The sequence below is a fragment of the Mugil cephalus genome, chromosome 1 (genome assembly GCF_022458985.1).
Source record: "Mugil cephalus isolate CIBA_MC_2020 chromosome 1, CIBA_Mcephalus_1.1, whole genome shotgun sequence".
Taxonomy (NCBI): domain Eukaryota; kingdom Metazoa; phylum Chordata; class Actinopteri; order Mugiliformes; family Mugilidae; genus Mugil; species Mugil cephalus.
The window spans coordinates 19,393,245-19,409,256 of NC_061770.1; the positions used below are offsets into that span (position 1 = coordinate 19,393,245).

General features: G+C 43.2%; 1 protein-coding gene across 2 annotated transcripts in view; it reads left to right on the forward strand.

Annotated features, from left to right (window-relative positions):
* The first annotated feature begins 389 nt into the window (after nt 1-389).
* Nucleotides 390-16,012, forward strand: part of LOC125015125 (TOX high mobility group box family member 2-like) — a 77,358-nt gene continuing 61,735 nt past the window's right edge. Inside the window, exon 1 of one of the 2 annotated variants that reach the window (XM_047596795.1) lies at nt 390-1,695. In XM_047596795.1, coding sequence (XP_047452751.1) covers nt 1,591-1,695 — 105 coding nt within the window. In that variant the 5' untranslated portion in view covers nt 390-1,590. The remainder of the gene's footprint in view (nt 1,696-16,012) is intronic. The other variant, XM_047596803.1, reaches the window with a different exon arrangement.

Here is a 16,012-nt window from a genome sequence, read left to right on the forward strand (position 1 = left end):
GCCTGCCCGCAACACTATTAAAGACAGATAAAAGGTTTATATTATCACTATTTTAATGCAGATGCGGACTAAAAATGGATCAAATTAGGTGGCTTTATGTGGAGCAGCGTCAGGGGACTGAGGAACATTTCTGCGCTGGCAGAGAGTCTGTGTATATGGATTGTGCTGTAAACTGTGGCATAGTAATAACGCCAGGCAGCAGAAAATGTGCTCTGTTCTGTACTTTGCCTTGACATGATTGAAAGACAATGGTCCCATGGATAGGCCATTTCGACATCAAATGTGCATGCACATCACAGGGCAAGGGTGCGCTATCCATCACATTCAGTGAGCTGTCAGAGGCAGCCCTCACAGCCCCACATTCTCTCCGCACACATCTGCAACTGTACGACAGTCCAAGATTGAACCTCCTTGTACATATTCCACCCTGAGAATACACCATCCTGCTCACTTTAGAAAGGGCTCACCGTTTCAAGTGAGCTGCTTTGCATTGTTCAGCTACGTAGCGCCTTTCGCTTTTAGTTTTGGTGCTTGTTTTAATTCATTTGACGCACTTTAAATGCTGTACAAGCACACAGGAGACACAACCAGCGCCTTTATGATTACTGATATGAGTAACCAACATAACACCTGTTAATATTCTGCAAAATAATTAAATAAAATAGTTGTCTTCCCAGCAGATAACTTTGCTGGGTTTTATATAATTACAGGTTGAGGCACATCTTATGTATTTTTTTTTAATGCATTTAAAATGCCTGATGTCACAAATGACAAAGTTGCACTGTGAGCTGTGCAGACTGTACAGCCACACGACAAATAAAAAATACATAAAAACATGGTGAAACTATAGAGAGGCTCCGTGCAACCTCCTCCCATCCGCCTTGGCACAATAACCCAAATGGAAGCCTTTATGAAGCTCTGATGGAAGCAGAGTGCGCTTTATAATGCACGGCCGTGCACACTACTACATTTCCAGCTAATCAGAAGCGCGCAGTTGCAGAAAGGAGAGCGGTTGCCAAGGCAGCCACCAATCTCCCCTCCCCCTTCTCCCTCCGTTCCTCTTTCCCGTTTATTATCGGCAGAGGTCGCATGGCAGAGGGAAGTCCATCCACTTCTGTACTGGAACCAATGCAAGAATATGCACCTCCATAACAAAGCCTGTTTGGAGTCCTGAGAGCAGTGGGAAAACAGAGGCTGCACATTTCTGTCCGAGTCTATCTCACGAGACAGGATCTAAGTTGGAGGTTTGCATTGTTTTTTTTTTTTTTTTTTTTTTTTTTTTGGTTTTTTGTTTTTGTTTTTTTTGTTTTGTTTTTTTCTTTTGCCAACACGTGCGTATCAATGAATTTGTTCTCTCCGTTTTGAGTGAGTGAGTGTTTCGCATCCTGGTGCGGGGCTCTGAGGAGGACTGCGCATCACCAGAGTTGGTGCCGAAGTTCGGCCGCGAACGGATGTGAGGGAAGAGTGTGTACCGAGTAAAACTCCCCCACTTCTTTTTGTCTCTCCCGCTTTGGCGTTGTGTTTGCTGAGACAATAGTGAGCCAAAGACGCTGAAAGTGATTTCATGCCTTCAGTCTCGCACAGCCTGAGATGGACGTGAGATTTTACCCTGCGCCCCCGGCAAATGTGGGTTCATGCTCTCTACCGACTGATCCAAGTTGCCTGAGCTCGTTGGACTATTATCACTCGAACAAGGTAAATAACACTCCGCACAGAAAACGCTTTCACCTGTCTCCCTACAGCCTGGAGCCTCCACGCATATGCAAACGCGGGTTTTGAACGCGTTTTAGACACACTTGCACGTAGCGCTCCTAAAAAAACAACAACAACAAAAAAAAGCAACAACAACAAAAAGCCGTCAAGTGTCAGCAAGTAAAGTGACCTGGACTAGGATGGCACGGTTCTAATGTATTCTGGGACGTGACAGTTAATTCTATAAATGCTGCTTTAAACTGAATCCTGCAATCTTCCTGCTTTCCGTCTGAAATGTTTACTGCAACTTTTTTTTTCTCCTCTCTTGCAAACATGGGCATTGTATTATTTCGCCGGTGTGACTGTGCAGTCGTGTTTTGCACAAAGCTGGCATTAAGTGTCCCACCCGATGTGAAATACCAAAGGCTGTATAGAATCCATACTGCCCCACTCTGCTCTCTGATCCAACGTGATCTTCCCTCTCAATGATTTCTTATAGCTTACATGGTTTTCCGCGGGGAGTTCAACGATTAAATGGATGTGTGCCAGTAATGTACTGTTAATTACTTTGCAGCGAGGACGCACAGAGTCTGCCTTGCTTCAAGTATCACTCTTTTCTCTCCCTCACTTTTGACACCCCGCGGTTTCGGCTTGTGACCTGCACTGCCTCCGATGAAGGAGCGCAGGTGGCATTTGAAAACAACATGCGAATATTTTGCAGTTTGACATTTTCCGAAATAAATAAACGAGCCCTCCTGACAAAAAAACAAACAAACAAAAAAAAAAACAACTAGCGTTGTGCTGTTCTAAGGACAATCTAAATGGAAATGCTTTAACCTGAAAGCCGTAGACTAAGCACGCCACGAAAAGGATATAAGACCTAAGGCACCGAGGAGTGCCACAAACGCAAAACACGCTCCGTGGAGATACGAGGAAAACAAATTTAAAGTGTTTAATTAACAGACTTACGGCTTCCACTAGTGTTAGCAGCATGCCAGCCATCTGCAGTCCCTGAATTGGAGTTTGTTGTTGTCACTCACCATAGCCGAGAGGCTACAGATCATCAGGCTCAGGAGGCTGACCTGCAGCTGTAGTTCTTATGAGATAAAGAGGGTACTTTGACTTTATCAGATGAAAGACGTGACATTGAGTTGAATAATGCAAAAGACAGTTGGGGATGTTTGCCTTCCACTGTGTGGGCAATGGAAAATGTCTGTAACTGAACGGAACGTTCCTGTAATCAACCGAACAGATCGTCTCCCACTTCAGCTCTTAAAAAGAAAGAAAAAAGAAAAAAACAAAACCTCCAATAATCACTGTGGCACAAAACTTGCTCAAGTGCAAAAGACAGAACGCTCGGGGCGCTGTTTTATTTGGTCACAACTGAAATAAGGTCTGTATAAAACATTTACTGATAAGGCAGGTTTACACCTGTGGTACGCAAACAGTCTCGTATAACTGTCTTCTCTGCCCGGGCTATCTTTTTTTGTAGGTCAGATGAATTAGGATCATCCTCCATGCGGATAATCCCAAGAATATGCTGATATCTGCACGTGAATCCTGGAAACAAAGCCAGGAGAAAATGAAACGATATAAAGAGCTTTCATGAGGAGGGGAAAGTGAAACCAGTCGCTGCCACTGCCGCAAAAGTGTGGCACCCCTCAAAAATGACAAGTGTTCATTTGAATTATTGAAAACCCCCTTTCTCCCTTTACTTGGGATTTTTTTTTTTACCCCCCACAGGGGGTGGTATAATTTGCCATCATCACATGTGTAACACTAACTAGCTTCAGTAGCAATGCAAATGAGGCCGGGAGCAGCAGGGATCACTTGGTGTCCTGTTAACACGGTGCACAAAGGTCAAGTTCCTTCCCCGAAACGCTTGTCAGACCGAGTGTGGCATAAAGCAAGCTTCCGATTTGTTATGTAGCTAATGTATCCGCAGATCAGATCTGCCTGCTGCTAATCATCTCTGGCAGCCTCAGATGGCCAGTTTCAGGCTGAGTCCAAGGTACGAGGAAGCAAAAGGGCCAATCGTAGCATTGTTGTCTTTAAGGGCTTGCTTTGCATATTCATGTGGATGGCGTCGTTTGCAGTTGAATTTGCTGGTGGATCTGCTGGCTCCCAGTTCAGCGTGAGTGTATTCTGCTGGGATAATGTTATTGGAAAAGACTCAAAATAATATGAATAAGAAGAAGCACCAGATGAGATTCAGCGCCATTATTCTTCTTTGGCTGCTCCAAAAAAAAAAAGAAAGAAAGAAAAAAAAGCAATTTACGCTTTGAGAAAACACTTCTCCTCCTATCGCGAGTGAAATTAATTGTGTTAATTTGAGCCACACACAGAAGTTTAATTAGATAAAATGAGAGCACGTTTGAGCTCTGCAGCCTGCGTATTTGCAGAACCCCCCCGTTTTACGTCCTGTTGACTCGCTTTGGATGCTGCGCGCGGACACGAGCCACGTTTGAGTAATTAGCGAGTTTGGGAACACGTGCTGCTGTTGTGCTTTCAACCTTTGTCACGCTGTTCAGCTCTGCTGGAGCCACAGCTTGTCTCATTCATAACTGTCCGTGTGCACGCGTTTGATCCCACGTCATTCTGAGCATATTCATTCTTTCACCTAATTGCGTTAATAATTGCCATGTCCACCAATCGCTTTCTAAGACCCATTAGTTTGGGACAAACATGAGATGGAAGTAGGGAATGGGAACTTTTTTTTCCCTCCTGATTTGGCAGCACATCTTCATGGATCGAATTGCCCTTTGTGATGCCGTGACTCACCCTGCTAGCCATATGGGTTTGTGCTCAGTGCCCGTGTCGTGGTGAAATATTCTGCCCTGTAAAAAACAATAAAAAAAAAAAAGTAAAAACGCATCGAAAGGGGAGATGTGTGAAATGAGCATGGAAGGCACTTTGAGTTGAAATGATTCAGAAAGATCTATAAATAACCCTGAAGATGCCTGCCTCAGTACTTTCAATACTCACTTTATTTCACTGAGTGTGACTGCCACCTTTTTTTTTTACTGTGGTGCTCTCCCAAGGCATAATTACAGAAAATAATACCACTTGTGCTCGGATGGTGACATGAAAGCTGCCAGTTGCCTTACAGTCCGTTGCCTATATGAATATATATGCTGTACTCATTTGCATTTTCTGAACTGTATATCTGTAACCATTGATAGTGAACAGACACTTCTCCTCCTCGTATACACACACACATATATATATGCACATCATGTCCACGTGAAATTGTGCTGTGGCTACTGGCGTGTCCAGCACTTTTAGTTTGCTCTGTGAAATGGGAACACAGTGTCTGCTCCTTTATTTGAATACCTTAATCAAACAGTGCTGACTGCTGCTGCTGCTGCTGGGGTGAGGTGCAGCCTACAGTATAGCAATAGAGTGCACAGAGAGAGGGAGAGTAGGGCCTATGTTTATACACTCAAGCCCCACCCAGCTCATATATCCTCCCAACAACTGATATCTGCTTAGATAGAGCATGACTGAAGAGCTGGCTTTGTTAGTTGGTGGTCTCCTCTGCCTCTGATAAGCTGGGCAATGATGTGCTCCATTTGAATGCCTTATCTCCATCTTATTTTATTTTTTTATTACAGGACTGCCTTGTGTACGCCGTGCAAAGGTTTGATTACTTTGCATTAAGATATTCAGTGAGTTTTTCCGTCCTCGCGAATAGGCCGACATGTTCATGCGGGGTTCGTTTTTAATACCTCGACCTGCTTAAACATTGGCTGGCAAATTAACGTATCCCCGTGATGCTGGCAGCGGCGGCGGCGGTGGCGGCAGTATATGTTCATGCTGAGGGGTGTTTTCACTATTAGCTAATGACAAACTCCGTGCTATGTGACAGAGAGGCAGAAAGCGAGAATCAAAGGATGAGCGAGAGTCAAATGGGTTGAAGTAATCAGTGGCCCAGTATGAGGAAACTGAATGTGTGTGTGTGTGTGTGTGCCTGTGCATGCTAACTCGGGGCCATTCAAGCGTTTTGCTGACTACAGAATCACAATCACAATTGCTTTCATAGCCCTGTGCAGAGGAAGGCCATGCATACCACAGCAAGGGCCAGTGACACACAGCGAGCAGGGGCAGAGCAAAAAAAAAAAACAGCCACTAAATCATATTCTCCCTGCCCCGGGAACACGGAGGCGATTTTAATAGGGATTCCGACCATTTGAAATCATTTCAATAAAACTGGAATTGGCTCTGACACAGGCTGAGTCACAGAGCCTGCGCACGGCACAGAGATTTCTTGCCTTGTAGTTTTTATTTTCGAAATCTCGGCGACTGTCGGAAAAGTCTGTTTGGCAAACAAACACATAATGTCCCCGTCGTCTCTAGACGAATAAGGTTGGAGATCAGATCTGATGGTTATTCGCAGACAAACGGCTACGCTGATGTGGGACGGAGACGCACGTGCGGCATCGTAAAAATAACTCTTCCTCTATTTAAATGCCTCGCGTCTCTCTGTTTGGCCTTTAAATGCGGCACTTGTGTTTGATGCATGTTCCTAGAGTGACAGTATGAATGTGTGTGTGGTGACGGCGGACGTGTGTGTGATGGGGAGTGGGTGGGGGGGGCTGCCCGCGTACTAATTATTGGACCCGGCGGTGCTAAGCTACTCTCTCGTTGGTGGGCACCACTGCATCCCCCTCAGCGTCTGTTACCATAATTAAGACCAGCCTCCCCACTGTAGTGTGCTTACATTAGTCAGCCCGGGCCTTCCCATGGGGCAGTGTGATGGCATTCTTATTCTTACAGCAGAAGAAGAAAGAAAAAAGAAAAAAAAAGAAAAACAGCAGCGGTGGCAGTGGCGGCACCTGCTGCAGAGTAGGCCCCTGGGTGTTTAGTTAAATGTTGATTACGTTTGTTAATGGCTGCCAACACTCTGAGGAAATGTCGCATGGTGGCGTGATCTATCTATCTATCTATCTATCTATCTATCTATCTATCTATCTATCTATCTATTACTAGTACGACATATACTCGGCCTACTGTATGCATGCATCTACGTACAGTTTCGGTTTCTGAATGCATTCTGCAGTATGTACACACGTACTGTATGCGTGCCCGGTGCTGTATGTGCTGCACGTATGTCCCGTCTGTATGCATGCGTGGAGGAGGCTGAAAGCTGGACAAACATTCCCAGTTGTCTCAGCTTCCTGAGGTATGTCCTGTGCAAACACTATAGCCCATGATATAAGTTCCTTGCCAGGGATTTAAGGCTCTTTCCCTCCCTTGTTTTCACTGAATATCCTACACAAATATTGCCGGCCTGGTGTCAGTGCCATGTTTGCGTTGTAGTCTGAAGGGACGGCGCCCGCCCCCCCGTAAGAAAGTTCGGTCAGTTCGGTCCAAACTCAGATTAACGTGGAAACAATGCAGAACGCTGGGGGTCTGGAATAGTCCCATGAAAAGTTCGAGTCACGCAAACATTTCGACTATCTGTGTGGATTCATCTCATTCGCGGGAGGTGTAATTGTCAGTTAGAGTGTTACGACGTTCGCCAGCAGATGTTTTGTCTCACGATCTGAGCAGTGGATTCGCTGACGTGCATTGATTTGGACTGTGAGAGGGCTCCACTCGAGGAGGGCTGATAAATCCATATGATCCTGAATTTGCTCTCCTTCCTCCTTCCCCCAGCCGACTGCCTCCTCTTGTCCCCCTGTCTGTCAGGAGCATGTGTTTATTATGTGTGACATATTTAGCAGGCAGATATAATTGCCTGTGCAAGGCTGTAATCGTCTGCGTCCAATTCAGTCAGCAGACTGTGGGAGCCCACAGAGCCACCGAGGTAATCAAACTGTGGTTCTTTCTTCCTTTTCTGAGAGCTAATGATGAGCTCTGTGATCGTTTACAATGTGCACAGAGCGAAAGTGCTGTGACAGTGACATAGTTTTCATTTTTCAGTGTTTAAGTGATGGGAGTTACCTAAAACAAATGAAAAAGAGTTATGGAAAGAGAACAGTTGTTAGTAAAGGAGAGGTTAAAGGAGACTTGTGGATTGAGAAAAGGGAGGGGAGGCTGCTGAAAGAGGCCCTCTCTTTGTGTTGTCGACCTATTTAGTCTCAAGCTGGCCGTGAGCCACGCCGATGAGTGATGTCGCTAAGAAAAACAAACAGAGGAAAGAAAAGTAGGATTTTGGAAATTATGACATACGGTCAATGGTGTTATGCTACTGAGGACTCTTGTTTGTCTCTTAGCTGGGTTTCAGCAACACAGCAGCCCCAGTAAGCTTGTTAACACACAGGAAAGGGAAACTTGAGCAGATCTTTTTATAGAATTGTTAATAACACAGTAGAAAGTAGTGAAAAACCATAGCCTACAGCAGCACTTACTGGCACAACCCACGTGAACCAAGCAACTATATATGTGTTTGTGTATGCATGCATGCTTGTTTTAGTGTGTGTGTGTGTGTGTGTGTGTGTGTGTGTGTGTGTGTGTGTGTGTGTGTGTGTGTGTATGTGTGTTGCTGGCACTGTAGCAGTGGTGAAATTTCCATTTTTTTTTGTTTATAAGTAACAGCTACAACATGGGTTTGGATTTTTAAAAGTGCAGTAAGTATCTGTTGTCAGGATAATATTGTCACATCAGATGTTCTGTTGCCAGATTATTATAACTAGTAAAGTGTGAGCAGCATTTCACTGCTAATTTGTACATTTTTTTTTTTTTTTTCCCACATTGCACCTAAGTTTGTGACCCTCACTGAGTGCGTGCAAAGATCGTGATCGCGTGAAAGGAATAAAAAGCGTAATTGTTTTAATCTGGAGCAGCGGAACAGAGAAAAGTTTGGATAATGGAAAGCATGGCTATTGGAACAAAATGTTGTCATTTATATCTAAAAACCTGATGCATAAAACCAAAATTGGTTGAATTGACCCTTTAATGTGCATGGCAGGTTTCCAGAGAAGGCACGTGCCTTGTTGAACTTTCTTACTGCGGTGCACCTGTTGCTGCTGTACGTTCAGGCCAGTTTCCTAGCAAAGCCACTGGAAATGTCATCACCCGAAACAAGTGTTTGCGGCAGCAGAGCAGAGAAAAGGAGTGAAACTGAGAGATGGTCATGTTTTATTAAGCCCGATAATGCAGCCTAATCTGCGGCTTGGGTTTCACATTGCTTTGTGGGTAATTAGAGATCATGTCGTATGGCTGGACTGCTGAATAATTGCACTCCACCCTAATCCCCTCCTATCTGCCTTTCACCCGCCACCTCCCTGCCTTTCTCTCTACATTCTCTCCGTTACTCTCTTAAAAAAAAAAAAAAAAAGAAAAACCTGCGTGCTTCCAAACGAGCCGGCTTCCTGTCATGCAAGTGCACGAATAAACAAACATGGCAGCCGTGTTCCAGGTTGGCTAGCCATCCAAAAGTTTCTACCTTGCTGTGAGATACTTGGAAATGTGCATATGTGCTCAGAATTCAATAAGAGGAAGTAGACAGTGAAGCACTTTGTGGTTTGCTTTGTGGAACTTGTTAGATGAATGACTAATGCCTCCTGGCAAGTGCCCCAGGTTTACTATTACCAAAACAATGGCACTTGATACAGAGCACCGTAGCCTTGGTTTTCACACAGACAGGAGCTCAGGCTGCTGTTTTCTTTTGAACCCTAACTGCTGACTGCCCATTCATGCAACGTCCCCCGAACACAGAGACGCACACAAAGGAAATTCTCAACTGACACAGTGACTTATAAAAAACAACAGCGTCTTTCATCGCTCATTGTCCCCAATTTTTCCATTGTTAAAAAACCGAGAAGCGTTTCCCTTTTCCTCCGCATCTAAACTCAAGCTATTATCATGTGTAAAACTGCAACCATGTTTTGACACGGAGTTAAATAATTACTGGCCTTACTCATATGAGTTTGACAGCAGCTTCATTAAACTGTTTATACATCTCAGGTAGAAAATGATGCAATCTGGTAGAGTTGGAGAGCAAACTCACGGGGCTGCGCCTTCCCCCCGTCATAGATTCAAGGAACCTTACAGATCGTGAAGAATGGATGAAAAGCAGGTTTTAACTCCAACTCTGACATGAATTTATGCAGGGTTTCCCATAGAATTTCTGTCACACCTTGTGGTTTGAGCTAAAAATCCCCATTGCACATACGTTTACACAACAGCGAAAATAAGTCCCACTGTAAAGAAACCGTCCTCATTTATCTCCTCTGCATCTCGCTGATGATTCATGAGGCCTCATCCTACAGTAGACACAAAATGAATCGCTCAAGAACGTGCATTAGTACACTGTGTTATCGCTGTGCACACACATCATTACAATATTGTCATAGACACCAGTCGCAAATAATCAACAACACTTCAGTAATGTGTGGTTACCCACACACGTGGCACTGAACTCATTAACCCTCACAACCTTTTCACAGCCGCCACAGGAGATCTAACAATGGACCATTTATTCAGACATATTCCTGAATTCGTATTGCTCATGCAGGAAATAAGTTCAACCTACAGACGTATACCATCAGGCACCGACTATATTTGCATAAATGTGTATCAAAATGCAAAATGGAGCTACATACAAAGTATTCAAGTAGTATTGTCACTGATCGCACAAGAAGGCTTTTAAGAGCTAGTTAGCTGCCAGTGGCTGCTGGTCTCAGTCTGCATCTAGGTGTTTTGTTGGTATGGGCCACAAACGAAAAAGTGACGACAACTAAAAAGCTGCTGTGAAGTTGTTAAGGAGGATCAAGTCTTTACCTCCATGTTACTTCCATGTAACACGATGTGTAGAACACGTCCAGAGCCAAGATGGCGACCGTTGAGGTGACCACGAGTACTGTAATTGTAATGCTTGTTTGTGTGGTTGCACATGTAGAGAAAAACATTGGTTTTGTTGGTACAAACATGACACAAGTTTTGAAGACAACTGCCTATATCTCTACTAATACTGATATAATCTACATACCAAAGCGAGCGGTGGTGTCAGACACATTTTAGTACGGGGACTTTGATCTCAAGGGGCCCAGACTAGCAACGTAAAAGCAACAACTCCAGATTTTTCCCTTTGTTTTAGTGCAAAGAAATGCAAGTGCATTATGAAAATGTTTTACATTTAATGAACTATCCTTTTGCAAAACATTTTATGACCAACCTAAGTTGCAAGTTCGGTGCATTACCGCTGTTTAGTTCTGGGTTTCAATGTTGTGTCATGTCCACCACTCTCAATAAAACAAGGCAACCCATAACGGACCAATTGGGAATCAGTGCAAGTTGTATACAAAATTTTGCAGACAATGGCTTTCTCACTGTGGCATAAAGTGAAGCATTGTCTTATCTTATCTTAATATTTTGCAGTTTAGAAATTCATCCGGGCCACCTGCTGAACGTTTGAAACCCTTGATCTAGACTTATCTTCACATGAAGATCAAAATGTTGGTTTGTGCGCTGGTAGGTTTATTAGTGATTGGTGGGCTTATGTGAGGTGATAAAAATACCGGCTTGAGATGTCAGTTTCACAGTAATAGGGTAGCACTTGTCGTGTCATAATCTGTGGTTAGTATTTTTCACTTTTGTCGTGCTAGTTGTTTTCTTTTGTTGATGAAACTCAATACAGGCGGTATCCATGAAGACGAGACATTGTTTGCCAATAGATGTAATGACTGAATGGAGACCCAAAAAAGTAAAAAATAAAATCCAAAGTTGCACATTTAAGACCCTTAAGACAAATTTTTAACCCTGCAAGGACCACACACACACACAGGGTCATAAACACACACTCGCTTTTACACCCCTAATTCCCATCCACGCACACACACACACATTTCCCTCATGGCTTCAAGCATTTCATTTCCTCCCCTCCTATGACAACATCCCAATATAATGGGACATGGTGTCACGTGACGAGAGCAAGTACATGGAGCGATCAAATCGCTCTTTCTGTCTTTCTCTCTCTAGCTTGAAGGGCAGAACGGTCAGCCGTTACATAAAGTAGGATCGGTTCAATTACAGAAAAATGTGCTTTGTGTCCTTGTCATAAGCAAAGAGATGAAGCACATAAAAAATAAGTTTGTTGTCCATGTTCCTTCATGATTTTGATAAAATGCCTTTATGGGCGCATGCCCCTGGAAGCTCACTGTGGCAATGTTCATATACTTGATTCAGGTTTGGCTGCATTACATTCATATACGGTACAGGTGATAGTAGCTCGGGTTGAGATGCCGTAGATGTGTACAGAGATTTTTATCTGATGTTTGTCTCCATTTGGAGGAAGGGACAAACTAAAATTTAAAAATTAAGACTTTTAATCTCGTATCCCATATCTGTTCGGTATCCTTACAAGTGATCTATTGTGCATGCACTTTACAATCTTTGAGTACTCAACTTAAAACAATGAAAAACAAGCAAAGTTTCTGTTATCGCCTTTTCCTCCTGGCAGCCAACGCTTGATGTCTCTGCGATGACTTTGTTTGTGTCTTCAGCTGTACGGGTCTGTTTTTAAATCTGTGAAACCTTGTTGTGGCTGACACCGACTCCAGGTCTTCACTTTGCAGCGTCGCACTGCGCTCAGATGTACCTGTAATTAAGTCATCTCGGAGCCTTGAGTGTGCGACTGTAGCGCAGCGAGCTGAGACCAATCTGCCACTAATTGTCCTGAGTTTTAATTTCTAATGGAATAAGGGCCAGAGGGAACACCGTTTAATGAGAAGCAGTTAGTGTGTGTGTGCTTGGGTGTGCTTGTGTGAGCTAGCGTGTTCTCTTTTATCTGTTTACTGTAACTGCTATTGCCCCGGTGAACACAGAAACAAGAGTGAGTAAAGCAAGATGTTCCGTTTTGATTCTGTTACCTCATTTCTGTTTATTCTACACACCACTCAGGATGTCTCTTGTCTTCCCGCACTGTAAATTTACACATAATGAATGGCAACCGTGCCTTAAAATTAGCAACATAATTGATCGTACATTGACAGTAGAAGCTGAATAAGCCTTTTAGAGGATACCTACTCCCTTTTACACAAGCTGACAAGTGCCCTCTCTTAGTAACTGTGACAGTGGAGACCATTCCAAAAGTGAGAAGTGCTTTTGCCCTTGGCACTCAAGTTATTGCTCAGAAAGCATGGTTGTAGACTGGAACTGGAAAGGTTGTTTACATAGCCTTGGGAGTGTTTGTGTCATGATTTAGATTCCAGGCATTTCAACATCCAAATAAATCAGTTTAGACTTCTGAGGACAAGTAAACCTCTAAAAGAAGAAATGGACCAGCTGTGGTTAAAACCTGTTATGTAGTTTTATCTCCGGAGCTTGGACAATTTTTGTATTTCTTTCAATTTCTTTAGTTATTACAGGCAAAGGAAGGGGGTAAGTTTATGAAGGTACAGTGGTGTGGAAAAAGTGTTGGCTCCCTTCCTGATTTCTTATTTTTTGACATTTTGTCACTCTTTAATGTTTCAGATCATCAGACAAATTTAAACGTTAGTCAAAGAATGAAGGTTGTTATTACTAAGGGAAAACAAAATCCAAACCTACATGGCCCTGCGTGAGAAAGTGATCGCCCCCTAAACCTAATAACTGGTTGGGCCACTCGTACCAGCAACAACTGGAATCAAGTGTTTGTGATAATTTGCAATGAGGCTTTTACAGCACTATGGAGGAATGTTGGCCACTCATTTTTCTAAAATTGTTCAGCCACATTGGAGCACCGTGACCCATCTTTTTGAGATCATGCAATAGCATCTCAATAGGATCCCGGTCAGGACTTTGACTAGGCCGCTCCAAAGTCTCCATTTAGACTTTCTTCAACCATTCAAATGTGGACTTGCTGGTGTGTTTTTGGATCATTTTCCTGCTGCAGAACCCAAATTCGCTTCAATTTGAGATTACAAACAGAAAGCAGGTAGAATGACAGCAGAATTCATGGTTCCATTTATCACAGCAAGTCTTCCAGGTCCTGAAGCAGCAAAACGGCCCCAGACCATCACACTACTACCACCATATGTTACTGCTGGTATGATGTTCTTTTTCTGAAATGCTGTTTTACTTGTGATACGCACCTTCTAAAAAGTTCACAGAGTCAGTCCACAGAGTATTTTCCCGAAAGTCTTGGGGATCATCAAGATGTTTTCTGGCCTAACAGAGGTGAGCCTTTATGTTCTTTTTGCTCAGCAGTGGTGAGTCATGAACACTGACCTTAACCAAGTGAGCCAAGTGAGTTCTTTGGATGGTTTGGCAGCTTTTTGGATGTTGTTGTGGGGTCTTTTGTAACCTCTTGGATGAGTCGTCTCTGCGCTCTTGGGGTAACTTTGGTCGGCCACTCCTGAAAAGGTTTACTGCTGTTCTGTGTTTTCACCATTTGCGGATAATGACTCTCACTGTGGTTCACTGGAGTCTCAAAGCTTTAGAAATGACTTTATAACCTTTTCCAGACTGATAGATCTCAATTACTTTCTTTCTCATTTGTTCTTGAATTGATTGGGATCTTGATATGATGTCTAGCTTTTGAGGATCTTTTGGTTTACTTCACTTTGTCAGGCAGGTCCTATTTAAGTGATTTTTTGATTGAGAACAGGTGTGGCAGTAATCATGCCTGGGTGTGGGTAGAGAAATTGAACTCAGGTGTGATAAACCACAGTTATGTTTTAACAAGAGGGGGCAAACACCTTTTCACACAGGGCCATGAAGGTTTGGATTTTTTTCCCCCCTTAATAGTAAAAACCTTCATTTAAAAACTACATTTTGTGTTTACTTGTGTTATTCTATGTTTACATTTGTTTGATGATCTGAAACATTTGGGTATGACAAACATGCATAAAAATAAGGAATCAGGAAGGGGGCCAAACCTCATTTCATACCGTTGTATCTTTTATTCGCAGTATAACACTGATTCTACTGCATGTGTATGTGAAGTATTAGTCTCCATTATGTCTGTGGCTTAAATGGCAACATATGCACACGTTCAGTCATCGCCTTGTCCTTGTCCGTGTCACACAAGCAAAAACTCTAGTACGAATAAGATGGGGGGAAAAAGTGAAGACACATGCTTACATGAAGCTTTCAAACACTTTGGTGACTTCACTGTAATTTTTCTACCTTATCGCATTTGAGTGGAGTTTGCTTTTGCAACTGACTCAAGGCCCTTCCTCTTATTGTTTCAATATGTCAGAGCATTGTTTGAATGAGGTCAACCATTACCGATCTGGCCCGGGGCCAGCTTGACTTCAGCTGATTTAATTGAATCTACGACATGAGTCAAACTCAAACAAGCAGAGACTGCTTTGCCATGACAGCCTCATTACTCCACATTAAGAACTCATTTCACAATGCATTGTGACTTTGGTCCTGACAAATGGTGAAAAGGGTTGAAATCAAATAAGTGCGTACATTTTGGAAGGCTACTCTTGAAGTGATGTGAATGAAAATACCTGGATACTGTATGCACATTAGAGAGAAGCCAAAAATAGTCTTTTTTTGCTGTTTTGTATAAGTTAATGTGAATGCCTTCTGGGTTAAAGTATTCCCATGTTTGCCATCTGCAGTAATGGAATGACATTCAATGCCATTTTCCTTCTTAAATGGAATTTTTGTCAAAGCGTTATGAATTCAACCTGACTTGTCACTCAAGCCGCAGACATTTCTGAGAGGGGAGAAAATATGCGAATGAAACCTTTTACTGCAGATTTTACTGTTAACTGTGAGCAGACCAAATAATGACGCCTTTATCACATCTGCCGCGCCACAAACAAAGGCGGCTTTCTTGTGCATACCAGAAGATGTGATATCGGGCAGCATAATGACGTACATTATGTATATCGCACATACACAACATTCATAGCATCACTGCAGTACGCTAGCTGCATTTTGGCATTTCATCGTCTCAAACCTTGACTAAATTTCTCAATTAAACACGCATTCTTTAAGGGCCATTGGCGGCTTGGCAAGAACTTGCAGGGGGAACAAAAATGTACAGCAAGCCCAACGTGCCAGGGCCTCCCTCCACAATAGGGAAGGAAATGTTGAGACTGCAAGGTCTGTGTTGTGGAGATATGGCAGTGTTTGCTTAGGGCTAGGTATCGGGCACAAAAACAAACATGGCTGCCCTTAATGAGTCTGTTTGCCTGCCAAAAGGTAAAGACAGCTGTTGTCTCTTGCCACAAAGGAACAGGCCTTAGTGCCACAGAGCACAGACGAGCACTCAGCGTCCCCATAGTAACGCTCACCTTCTGTGTACTCAAGAGGGAACTTATTAAGTCTTCTTTACAGATAAATAGTGAGTAAAATGTAGATTGTGGGGCCATACGTACCCTTTCATGAGGTCTGGCTGTGAAATGAAAAGGTTTATTAAGTCCTCAGTAAAAGT